The 12,568-nt window shown below is 35.2% G+C and overlaps 1 protein-coding gene across 4 annotated transcripts in view; it reads left to right on the forward strand.

Annotated features, from left to right (window-relative positions):
- The window catches only part of LOC309498471 (uncharacterized protein), a 180,273-nt gene that overhangs the window by 74,337 nt on the left and 93,368 nt on the right, over positions 1-12,568 (forward strand). For 2 of the 4 annotated variants that reach the window (XM_082169237.1, XM_082169235.1), the window contains exon 2: positions 1,779-2,063. The exons of 1 other annotated variant lie outside the window; for it this stretch is intronic. In XM_082169237.1, coding sequence (XP_082025363.1) covers positions 1,904-2,063 — 160 coding nt within the window. In that variant the 5' untranslated portion in view covers positions 1,779-1,903. The remainder of the gene's footprint in view (positions 1-1,778; positions 2,064-12,568) is intronic. One more of the 4 variants, XM_082169236.1, reaches the window with a different exon arrangement.

A 12,568-nucleotide genomic window follows, 5' to 3' on the forward strand; every position in this document is an offset into this window, starting at 1 on the left:
TCAAATTAAATCAAATCACAATAATTGAATTGAAATAGAAATTGTACCATGTAAACATTGTAACATGTTGTCCATAAACCTAATACAATTCAGTTTAGTTACTAAAATGTTTTGACAATCACAATACACTTATTGTGATGCAATATTTTTTTACACCCTATGTTTTTATGTTTCCACTGTTCGATCGCGCCTGCGCCTCTCTCTCTCACACACACACACGCACGCACACACGTTGGTTTGTTGAATTCTGACTGCATGCAGATAGATGAGAGTGAGCGAGGAGTGTGGTGCTTAAAACATTAGCATACCTTTGAACGGACGACATTTTTCTGCCCCACTTTTACAATCTCCAGCTCCATTATTTTCATGCCAGAACACTACCCTACTATGCCAACCCATGGAAACGGGCCAAACATACCCATAATTCTTTGCGTTCTGATGACGTTGCCGCCCAGTTGGTCACATGTCTTAGCAATCTCTATACCATACCTCACAGCACATCCAATGCAAGTCAATGGAGGAGACAAAAACTACGATAAAACCTGTTGGAAAGCATATTTTGCAGCAATTTATGTGTGAGCATATCAGTGGACACCCCTGACCACTCGGTGAGTTTCACGTCTTTGTAAACGAAAGTTTAATGTGTTTTAGGAAGGAGTGTTCGAGTGCACCTATACACCCAGTCTACTGGTGGGGGGGGAAATTGAAAGAAACCTAAAATTCTTGGGACAGCAGCATTTGTCCAAAATTTTATCTTAACCGTTCTATTTCATCAGAAACGATCTGTAAACAGGGCTTTAAGTGTAAAATACCGAACTTGTCCTTTAAGTGACTACAGTGGCTCAACCATAAGTTTATCAAGCGACGAGAATACTTTTTGTGCGGGAAAAAAAACACACAAAAAAAACGACTTTATTCCACTATTTGGTTATTTGCTTATTTTTGGGGGTTTTTTTGCGTACAAAAAGTATCTCGTCGCTTGATAAATCATGATGATTGTCAGTTTCTGCACATAAAAACTGTTACGTGTTAGAGATCTAATTGCTTTAATACAATGTAGGCCTAGTTATCATAAAATCAAACCATCTTTCAGTTCATAGTTAGGCGTTTCCATTAACCGATGTTATGCGACATAGCCTAATTTTTTCCTCTTGCAATAAGTCATTCCAAAATTCATGGCAACGGACGTTGGTAAGTTTTATATATATATATATATATATATATATATATATATATATAACAGCCACATACCGCACTAGACATTATTATTATTATTAATGGAAGGAAACGTAGGCGTGTTATCCAAGCATTAATGGTAAGGAAAGACCCTTATACTGTGTCTGTGAGCGTCACATATGAAGTGTTTCTGGGTTTTTCTCACTCATTTCTGCTCCGAGGTCTTGATTGTGGCATTTATTTGAGGTTTAGAATCCAGTATTTCTGTCATTCTTTTGTCTTTTATGAATTTAATAAAGAACTCCGTCTCGTATTCTGTCCAAACACACCGCGCCTTCTAAGTCAGGTGACTATAAATGCGCAAAAACTGTTTCCATTGCAGTTTTGCGAAATATTTCTTTTTCAAATTGCCTGAAAAACCACCTCATGCGAGCGTAAAAACTACTTTTTGCAAAATTGACGTGTTTCCATTGAGCGTATTTTCAATTGGCAATTTCAATTTGCACAATTTGAAGGGTAATGGAAACGCGGCTATAGACAAATGCTTTAATGTCATTTAGTATTAAAACAAACTCAGTAACTGATAACTTTGGTTTTGTCAGATCAGCTCCTCCCACAGCAATCACATCATCAGTGAAGCTCCTCCCACAGCAATACATCATCAGTGAAGCTCCTCCCACTGTAATTAATCATCAGTTAAGCTCCTCCCACTGCAATTCTCCAATAAATGCTGGAATATTCCCATCAGCTACAAGTGAAGACGAGCACAATGCATCAGGAAGAGATGATATCTGTAAAGACTGAGTTTATTAAAGAGGAAAGTGAGAACATGAGTGATCCAGAACCCTGCAGAATGAAACACACTGAAGATCCTGAAGAACAAAGAGGTTGGTGTTTATTCTTCATTCAATCATGATGCTGAAGAACATTCATGTTAGAAACATTCAAGCACTTCATTACTTTTAGATAAACAGTAAAACTATGAAATGGTAAGTGTTCTTGTTTGTTTACAACAAATGGTCAGTAAAGGGAGGTTTTAGAAATTGTTATATTGACTGTCAACATCAGTTCCAACTAAATATTTTAGCTGTTTTATTTTACATTTATAACTGGCTCACATTTTTTGCAGCCATGTTACCAAACATTTTGACATTTCTCAATATAGTTTGCTGGGTATTTATTGACACAAGTTTTGATTAAATATCTATTCACAAGCTTGAGATTCGATTGTTTTGGATATACTGATGTATATCAGATTAAGTGCATGCTCTCAAGGAAAGAAAATCTCTCAAATAATGCTGTAAACTACACATGGGAGTCAGTTGGTACTTCACTACTTTAATATTGAAGGTTACAATTTACTGATTTGTATACAAACACTTAAATTACATTCAAGGATGTTTTTTTTATAATAGTAAAGTTATACTAACTTTACAATTACATAATCATATTTCTACCTTTAAATATTCACATTTAAATGGTGGCTGTCACAAAAACTTTACTGATTTATTCAAACATGCATTAAATATCGAACATTAAAAATTATAATGCATATGTAATGTGGTGCATTTATATATTTATGAAAATGCTCCTCTAGAATAATTTTTTTTAGCTGACTAGCAAGTTTTGGTTACTGAATATGGTTTTCTTTTTTGTATGATTGTATGATAATTTTTATGATGCATACATAAAGAAAATAAGTAAACAACCAAATAAATAACAAAAAAGGTAAAGGACAAAAAGTAAAAAAAGGAAGTAGTAAAATAAATCTAAATACATTCTCATCAGCAGATGACACTGGAAAACTGAGAAATACTGAGACAGACCAACAAAGTATTAAGTGCACTTAAAACTGAATTCTAAACATCATTGTAGGGCTGGGCGATAAAACGATAACGATAATTATCGCGATATAATTTTTCTTGATAAAACGATATCAAGAGGTCGATAAATGTTCGATAATGTTTATGCACCAAAAGCGGAACGAAACTCATTTGAACCGCACACCACACGGACCGTTTATCTGCTCGGCTCAAAGTCCAAACGGCAGCGCAGCGCGAGCTCACTAAAGTTAGAGCAGATGCGTTTACTCTGATCGTTCTCGGTCACGAGATCCAGTGAGAAGCGCTTGAATTCAGCGAAGAACACAAACGTCTCAGTGATTTAAACCAGTTTAAAGGCAGATGAAACAGCGCTGATGAACAGGGGAAACACTGTGCGCAATGATACAGTCAGAAGGCTTTTCCGTCTACAAATTCCCATCATTTACCATAGATTTACTGTAACGTTAGCCTAGTAATATTAACTGCACCATGAAATGTGGGATATCCATCCATCTGTCCATCCACATTGAATTGTATTATATTATTCTAATGTAATATAATTACAGTATTTAATAATGTATTTAGGCTACTGTTTTTCATACAAATACCATAGAAAACAAAGTTACATTTTGCCATGATAGTGAGGTGCTGTAGGCTATGCCTGGTTTTATCTGTGGTTGTCATGATCGCATGAGACTGGATGACCAATGGTTCATTTTAATAAAACTCAAACAGTCAGAATATTACATTTTACCAAAAAAAGAAAAAAATTAGCCCATGAAGAAACTAAGAAATTGTCCAATAAATATATTTATTTTGTTAAGGAAAAATGACAAATGTTTGAATGTTCTACCTCAGATTTATGAAATGTTCACCTGTTTGTCCCCTTTAATAATAATCCCCTTTCATTGAATTGGCTCTATCACTCTCTCTCCTCTCTCCACCTATAGCTGGTGTGTGGTGAGCGCACTGGCGCCGTTGTACTGTGGCTGCCGTCGCATCATCCAAGTGTATGCTGCACACTGGTGGTGTTGAGGAGAGATCCCCTGATATGATTGTAAAGCGCTTTGGGTGTACAGTAGTACATATGAAAGCGCTATATAAATGCCTCATTCTATTCTATTCTATTCTATTCTATTCTATTCTATTCTATTCTTGTCCTGATATGTTCTGACAATAAAGAGTAGTTTAAAACCACAGTTAACGCTCTGGTTTCTACAACTTTCACTTAGGAGCAAAAATCTGCCTTTAAACTTGAAAGAAATAAAGATTTGACTTTTATCGTGATAATTATCGATATCGACTGATAATATCGCCCAGCCCTACATCATTGTAAAATTACAAAGTAGCCTACTAGCTGGAATGGAAAGGGTTAATCAGACATTTTAAAGATGACATGTGCTAAAAAGGGCTTCCAGATTGTAGAGAATCATGCACTGGGCCGGTGAAGAGAAAGTCAATTTTTTTTTTTGACTTTTTTTTCAAGTTTGATGAAATACTTTTTGGATTGTCTTCAATCCACCTAGAGTGTGATGAGGGTGGAATATGGTTTTTCTGAGGTAAATGTGATGTTACATGACATATTGTTTACAAGATGTCTTTCCGTGGTTGAAACACTAATTAAGCGATTACATGAGACATGTTACGTGTTTAGATGTTTTACTGTATGTTTTAACACACCTTCAGATGTCCATTCATGTTTATTTTGAGCTGTAACTGAGATTAAAGAGGAGATGATCAGTTCACGTACGTGTGCTTCTGTCACGCCACATTAAACAGCGCCAAAACGGTATTTATTTTTTGAATTTTGTAATAAAATGACCGTAATTTCAAACCGTAGACTTTGTTTCATATCAAAAGTAACAAAGCATAAAGATTATGGCGATTTATTTAGAGGTCGACCGATTCATCGGTTTTGCCGATTAATCGGCACCGATAGTTGATTGGTGGAACTACCGTTATCGGCAAAAATACATACCGATAGTTTTTCCTGGTTGCGTCCGTTGCTGGAGCGGCTGAGAAGCGCGCGCTGTCATTCATTACACAGTAAGAGAGAGCTGAGAAGGGTCTGCTGGCATCATGCAGTACAAGAGCGGCCTCTAGAGGTGTAATAAAAGCTATCGCTGATGCCTCGTGTTTATTTCGACACGTGATGCTGCGTGCTGCACTGAGAGCACACGCTGCGTGGAGAGCGCTGACATCAGATGCGCGTTTAAAGCACCGACAGCTAAAAGGTAGCCTATGTATACAGTACATTTTGTCATATCATTATAAAGTGATTAATTTGTTGACTAAATGCTGCATTAGTAGAGAAAGAACAGCACAACAGTATGTTTGTTTGCCTTCGAGGCTGAGAGGACGCTAACATTAGTAGTACCTCAAGCGGTTAAAACACTGACAAAAATAAACGTAAGTCCGACCCGAATGTTTAATGTCACAATTGTTACCATCTATTTGCATTAGTTTATATCGAGCTGGTCACTTTTATGCATTTAATATGCAGAGAAGTTGCATATTTAAAGCTAGAGACGTAAGATAGCAAACTGATATGTTCATACACTACAGCCGACAGAAACATATAAACAAATCAGAAAAGCATTCGATTTCGGTTATTTTTTCGTCATCACTTTAATACATGTTTTGTTATTTTGATTAGATAATCATCAAGTGTTTATAAAATAGAAGCAAAAGTGTGAGACTATACATTTAATATTTATGTCATTTCAATGCTCTGGCATTGTAGATATTTAAGCATGACTGTTTGGATTTATATGAAATGATAACACTTACAATAAAATTCCATATGTAACATTAACTAAGGTTAATAACTTCTGTATAAGGATTGTTCATTATTTGTTAATTAACATGTACTAATACATTTTTAAATTAAGGTTTTTATTTGTTAACCATAGTTAATGCACTATCAAACTAACATGAATGATCAAGGTGCAATTGTATTGCTCAAATATTATACCGATCAAATTTTGTTACTTTTTTATTCATTAAGTTGGCTTGAAAAATAACAGTTTAATAGTTACATTTTGAATGTAACTGGTTTTATTTGTTATTTAGAGTATTACTTTTTGTTTCAGTTTGAATGAATGTCTTTTATTGACTTCAATATTTATTCATATTATATATTTATTTCATTTAGCATGTTTTCATGGTTCAATACAGTTTTATTATTTTTATAATAAAGTTCAGCACTGTTTTACTTGGAGTGTTATGTTTGTTTTTATCCAGTATCAATTTTAAAAACTATCGGTTGATTAATCGGTTATCGGCAAGTATGGCCCAACCTAGCAATCGTTATCGGTAAAATCCACTATCGGTCGACCTCTAGATTTATTGGATGGGATGTGCGCTATACAATGTTCCGTTCATTCATCAACTGAAAACAGGATAGACTAATCGATTCTTGGGATTTAAGAATCGAAATCGGTTCGTAAAAATGAGAATTGATTAAAATCGAGAAATTTATATTTTTTTACCCAGCCCTAATAAACCGTAAACTGTATTAAGTAAATAAGCTTGAATCCCAGAATGGCTGACAGTGATGTAAACATAACCTATTTATCGGTTTTCCTGTCACCAAAGAACATTAACCAGAAGAGTCTCCGAGTCACTCCTCAGATTTCAAACACACTCAGTGAGGAGGAGAACGACTCCCCATCACTAGACACCAAACTTGTGTTTGATTTCTTTAAATGTGGTTGAGTGGTTATTTTGGGGGTACATTTTTATAACATTTTTTCATTACAATTTTTTTTTTTTTTACTTTTTTTTTTTTGACAAAAAAAAACAGACAGACCAAGGGGCAGCAGGCATAATCATCATAGTTAACAGAAATGCTCAACATCATGTTAAAACAACAACAACAAAAAACATCTCACTTTGTATTCAGATAAGATATCCAGTTTTTCCAATATGCTTCACATTTCCTCCTGGCATGTCTCAAAGAGAAAGTCAAATGTCCCGTAACATACATTTCCCATTCAGCAATTGTCAGGGACTCTCTACTTAGCCATTTCCTAGTTATTGCAACAGTAAAATTAAACTCGAGCTCTGAGCCGATTATTGACCTTATTTCCGTCACCACCTCTACCCAATACAAAGAAATAATAAGACGCTCCCAAAAGATATGAAAATGACCAGCAGACATATTACCACACATTCTCCAACACTGACCATGCTCAGGATTGTTGCTCTGTGATTTCTTTATATTCTCCAATAGTGTTAATATGTTTATTGAAGTGGTGCCTCAGTTGAAGGTATCTGAAGAAATCTTCTTTCCCTAAATTGTCTGTATCTTTTTTTTGACTGAGTTTTTTAAAGGTATCCAAACCGTCAGTGGAGGATATTATACAGTACGAAGTGATACCTGAATTCATCCAGTTTTATTCTGCCAATCTAGCTGGTGCGAATTCTGTATCATAATTCACCCAACGTAATATTAGTACATTTCTTTCAAATTCCTTATTTTTAGTTTGTGCCAGATGTTAAAAGGGACTGCCATCTAATTAGTTCATTTGTTCAGATGTTTCTTCAGGAGAGTTTTTTCGCCCAGTATAGATTGGAGAGGTATGCTTATTTGATTTTGCTCTAGGACCTTCCATTTTGCATCACACTCAGGGTCACACAAACATACCAGAGAACGCAACTGTGCTGCTCTATAATAGTCTTCCAAGCACGGTAGAGCCATACCACCAATGTCCTTGGGGAGATGTAATGTTTGAAATCTAATTCTTGGTTTTTGTTTTCCCCAAATAAAAGATGAGATAATTCTATTCCATTTACTGACTTGTTTGGGAGGTACTTCAACAGGCAATGATTGAAAAAGAAAAATCAGCCTGGGTAGTAGTTGTACATGTTCATTGGTAATAATGAGCTTACAGCTTATCAGCTGTTATAGGAATGTAATTGTGGTCATAAATGGCAGAGATCTCTTTAGGTATGTGTATCCCTAAATGTTTAGGCCTAATTGTATTACCTTTCCATTTAAATTGTCAGATTTTGTAAATGATTTCTTGTGGTTCATAGTCGAAAGTAAGCGTTTGAGTTTTATGCAGATTTAATTTATAGCTGGAATATGAACCAAATTCTTTAAGAAGACATAATAATTTGGGCAGGCTTGCATTAGGACTGGTAAGTCTCACAAGTATGTTGTCCGCATATGCACATATCTCATGTTGTGTGTCTCCTATTAATACCCCTGTTATATCCTTGTCATCTCTAATTGCCTGCGCCAGAGGCTCTATAAAGGGCGAATAGGGTGGGACTGAGGGGACATCCCTGTCAACATCCCCTTTCAAGAGATATTGTTTTAGATAAGTCCCCATTTATTTTAATTCTAGCCGTAGGAGAGGAGTATAGGGAGTTCAAACATCTAATTACCTGGTCATCAAAACCAAAGCATCTAAGGACCAAATATATTTCCATCAGACAGAGTCAAAAGCCTTTTCGGCATCAAGACTTGCAGATTCCATGTCACTGTTTCTCATGTGGTCAATGAGGTGGAGAGCCCGTCTAAGACTGTTTGGTCTGTGTCTATTCAGTTTTCCAGTCGTTTTGCAAGTATTGACGCATATATCTATAATCTATGTTTAACTGATATGTCTATAAGAGCTACAGTCTGTTTTGTTTTTACCCATTTTAGGAATCACTGAGATTACTGCTGGTCTCCAGGACAGCGGGGTCTCACCACCTCCCAGAACATGGTTTAAACAATCCTTAAGCATTGGTGTTATTGTTTCCCTGAGGGTTTTATACCATTCTGATGGGTACCCATCGGCACCTGGCATTTTATTTGCTTTCAATCTTGATATTGCCTTGTTTATTTCATCGTCTGTTATCTCCTGGGTTATTATTTTGTTTTGCTCTAGATGGTAAATCTAAAGATGTTAGAAAGGATGATATGACAGCTGACTCACTTGTCCGAGATTGAGCATATAATTTTGTGTAGTACATTTCAAAGGCATTTTGTATGTCTTCCAAATTATGATACATCTCATTGGTCCTGGGGTCCTTCACTTTATGTATAAATCTCTCAGCCTGTTGTTTCCGTATTCTCCATGCAAGTAGTTTCTTAGACTTAGGGCCATTTTCATAGAAATTTTGTTTAATTAATTTAGCTCTCTTCTCTACTTGGTTTTTCATATAGGTTGTTTAAGGTTTGTTTAGTCTCCATTATGAAGCCATTCCACTCCATTATTTCCATCTCCGAAGTATGCATTCTACTTACAGTCACTCATAGCGCCTTCGCCGCGTCCAAATCCCTTTAGTTTCTCCTGGATGTGTTTCATGCGTGCATCCCAGTGACGACGTGGTGTAGCATCTGCCGTTTCCCAGGGAGGTGGTCTCCGTCTCGCCGCGGGTGTAGCACGGTCTTCCGCCGGGGTCCCGGCTCTGAGTTTTGCTGGGTGAAGAGTCTGAAAACGGAGCCCCTGTTCTTTAAGCGTCTTTCTGATGGTGGAGTAAGCCTTTCTTTTCATAACTATTTCGGTTGGATAGTCTTGCTAGAAAAACACTTTTCTCCCATCGTATTGGATGTTATTCTTTTTCCAGGCCGTGCGAAGCACCAGCTCTTTGGTTTTATACTCCAGGAAATAGACAACCATAGACCTCGGGTTAGCGCCTTGTGGTGGTTTGGCTCCAAGGGACTGGTGACAATGTTGTATAGCGAGGGTGACAGCTCAGATTTAATAAATGTCTCTAAGAACTCCTGTACATTGTTTCCCCTCGGCTCCCTCTGGGATCCCGTGGATGCATATGTTGTTTCTGCGTGAGGGTAGATGACAAATAAGGGTGAAACAGCATTTTTTAAAACAAAGTTCTAAATTGCTTAAGAATTGTATGAATATGTAAAGTACAAATACTGTTGTTTTTGAAACTGTTAGAGGTTAGCAGATTTTTTTTTCTCATTATGTAATTTATTAAGCTTTTCTCACAGCTCCAGGCAAAATATGTCCTGCGGTGTGACATGACATTACTATAAAATTCAAATATTGAAATATTATTCATTTCAAATACAAATCAGGTATGTTTTATGTTTAACAAGTACTCTTAAAGAATGATCATTAAAATTATGCATATATTTTTTTTTCACAGCTGTTTTTCGATTATATTCTTTGCTTGTGCCATCTTTTACCACTCACTCCAGTGGAAATATTATTTAAAATGAGAAAAAATATTTGAAAATGTTTATTATTTTTTTATATAGTTATATTATGCAATGTTTTCAAATGCATATAATTATTTAAGCTAGTTAACATAGTAAAAGTCGTTTAATTGTGTTTGAAGTGATGTCACACCACAGGACATCCCGTCACACCACAGGACAAAATGAGACACTGCATGAACATTTATGGTGAAATTTATTGAATACTTTTGTAACAAACAAATTCATTTGCATCTCTATTTGAACATTAATGAAAATCCACCATATCAGTACAATCGTATTACTTAGTGTATGAATTTGAACTAAAAACATAGTGAACAAGACATACTGAATAATTAACATTTTGGAGGTGTCAGATCAGACCCAGTCATAAAGACCATTCATTTCTATTTTTAACTTAAAAGACTAAACAAATATCTTGTTTCTCAGGGGAAAGTCATTAAAATCATGCTAAAATAATTAAAAGCATGTTAAAATCATCAATTCAGCTCTTTGAACAAAGATTCCAGTGAACAAGAGAAATCTGACTTCATCATTTCCCTGTACCTTCTTGTCCTTTCTTTACTCATGCCTAAAAACTGACAAATCACTTTAAAAACAATGATCAGTGACTGTTAACATACACATGCAACAAACAAATGAAGACAGATATATATATTTATGCTTAATATATGTATAATATAGGTATATTATGTATAATGAAGACAGATATATATTTATGTTTAATATAGGTATATTATATATAATATTTACAATATTTGTTTAATATATGGGTCAGTGACGTTTTAGAATTTCAAAACAGTAAAAAAATTAAAATGAAAAGACAAATTAAATATAGCATTTTTTGAGTAAATCTATGTGTATATTTTTTGTTTTTATTAGTGCCCTTTATAAAAAATAACAATATATGACATTTTAATGTGTTTCTTTGTATACAGTCCTTGAAAATGTCATACGGTAAAACGAAGTGATTTTTATAAATAAATTAAATTTGATATTCATGACACGGTTAAATACAACCAAGAATGTAATAGTTGATCTGTAAGTATTCTATAACAAGTTGCAAAATATAAACACCTACACCACAAATACTAGATATTTTGTTTTTTAACGACTACAGCATGTCATCTATGGACATTTGTTCTATTTTTTTGCTAGAAATTAGTCAAAAATGCCTTGAAGTTATATATATATATATATCATACTAGATCTCCTCCATTATTTTCATGGCCCATGTAAACAAACAAAGTATTTATTTTTATTTATTTTAAAATTCAATGTTTTACCATATGACATATTTTGTTTTACCGTATGACATAGTACAATTTCAATGTTTCATTGCATTTTTAATGTAATAAATTGATGTAGGCCAATTCAGAATGATTTCAAAGAAACACAAGGCATCTCAAGTGAACCTTTTATTAACAGTAGAATATATTTCCCAAAACTTGAACATTTCTTTTAGTCAACTCAACTCTTTCAGTACAAGGAACACATAGGACGTGCTATATGTAATACATTTACATTTACATTTATTCATTTAGCTGACGCTTTTATCCAGAGCGACTTACAATTGCTATATATGTCAGAGGTCGCACGCCTCTGGAGCAACTAGGGATTAAGTGTCTTGCTCAGGGACACATTGGTGTCTCACAGTGGATTCGAACCCGGGTCTCTCACACCAAAGGCATGTGTCTTATCCACTGCGCCACCACCACCCCCTAATACATGACAATATCAGTCAGATTTACAACAGTGAGATAACTTGTGAAAAATTCAGTTTTTAACATTGTTAAAAAAGAACAGTAAAATTCATGTCTGCTATCAAAAGGTTATGAACAACCTAATCTCATATAATTTACAGTAATAGCTCATATCAAAAGATTCATAACTTTTTTTACAAAAAACGTATAACAAATAACAGTAACATTGTGGAGACAAACAGTAACATTATCTTTCATCAAATGTATAACTCCTCACACAGTTTTTTGCCTTTCAGCTACAACAAAATTCATCACTTTACTAAACCATTACAAATGAAGACAAACCTGTTATTCTTAATGCATATGAACAAACATCCCCCTCCCCCCACCCACGCACACGCACGCACACCACTACCACAAAGAGCTGGTCATTCTTATACTTTTCAGACCGATATGAATCTTTCCCAGTCCTCAGATGACAATCTTGAGCTTCGACTGGTTGATGGTTCTGGTTCTGAGATGACAGCTATGATATCTGATTGGAAGTAAAAGAGCACATCTCGGGTTTGGGGCCATATGAAGCAATTCTTCGTCCCAGACTGTTGCATACAGGAGACCTCGATTTCTTCCCCGACGATCTTCAGTACCTGCCCAACAAAAGGCTTTTTGTCATAAGAGACTAAAACCAT

This window comes from Leuciscus leuciscus (assembly GCF_965113295.1).
Source record: "Leuciscus leuciscus genome assembly, chromosome: 1".
Taxonomy (NCBI): Eukaryota; Metazoa; Chordata; class Actinopteri; order Cypriniformes; family Leuciscidae; genus Leuciscus; species Leuciscus leuciscus.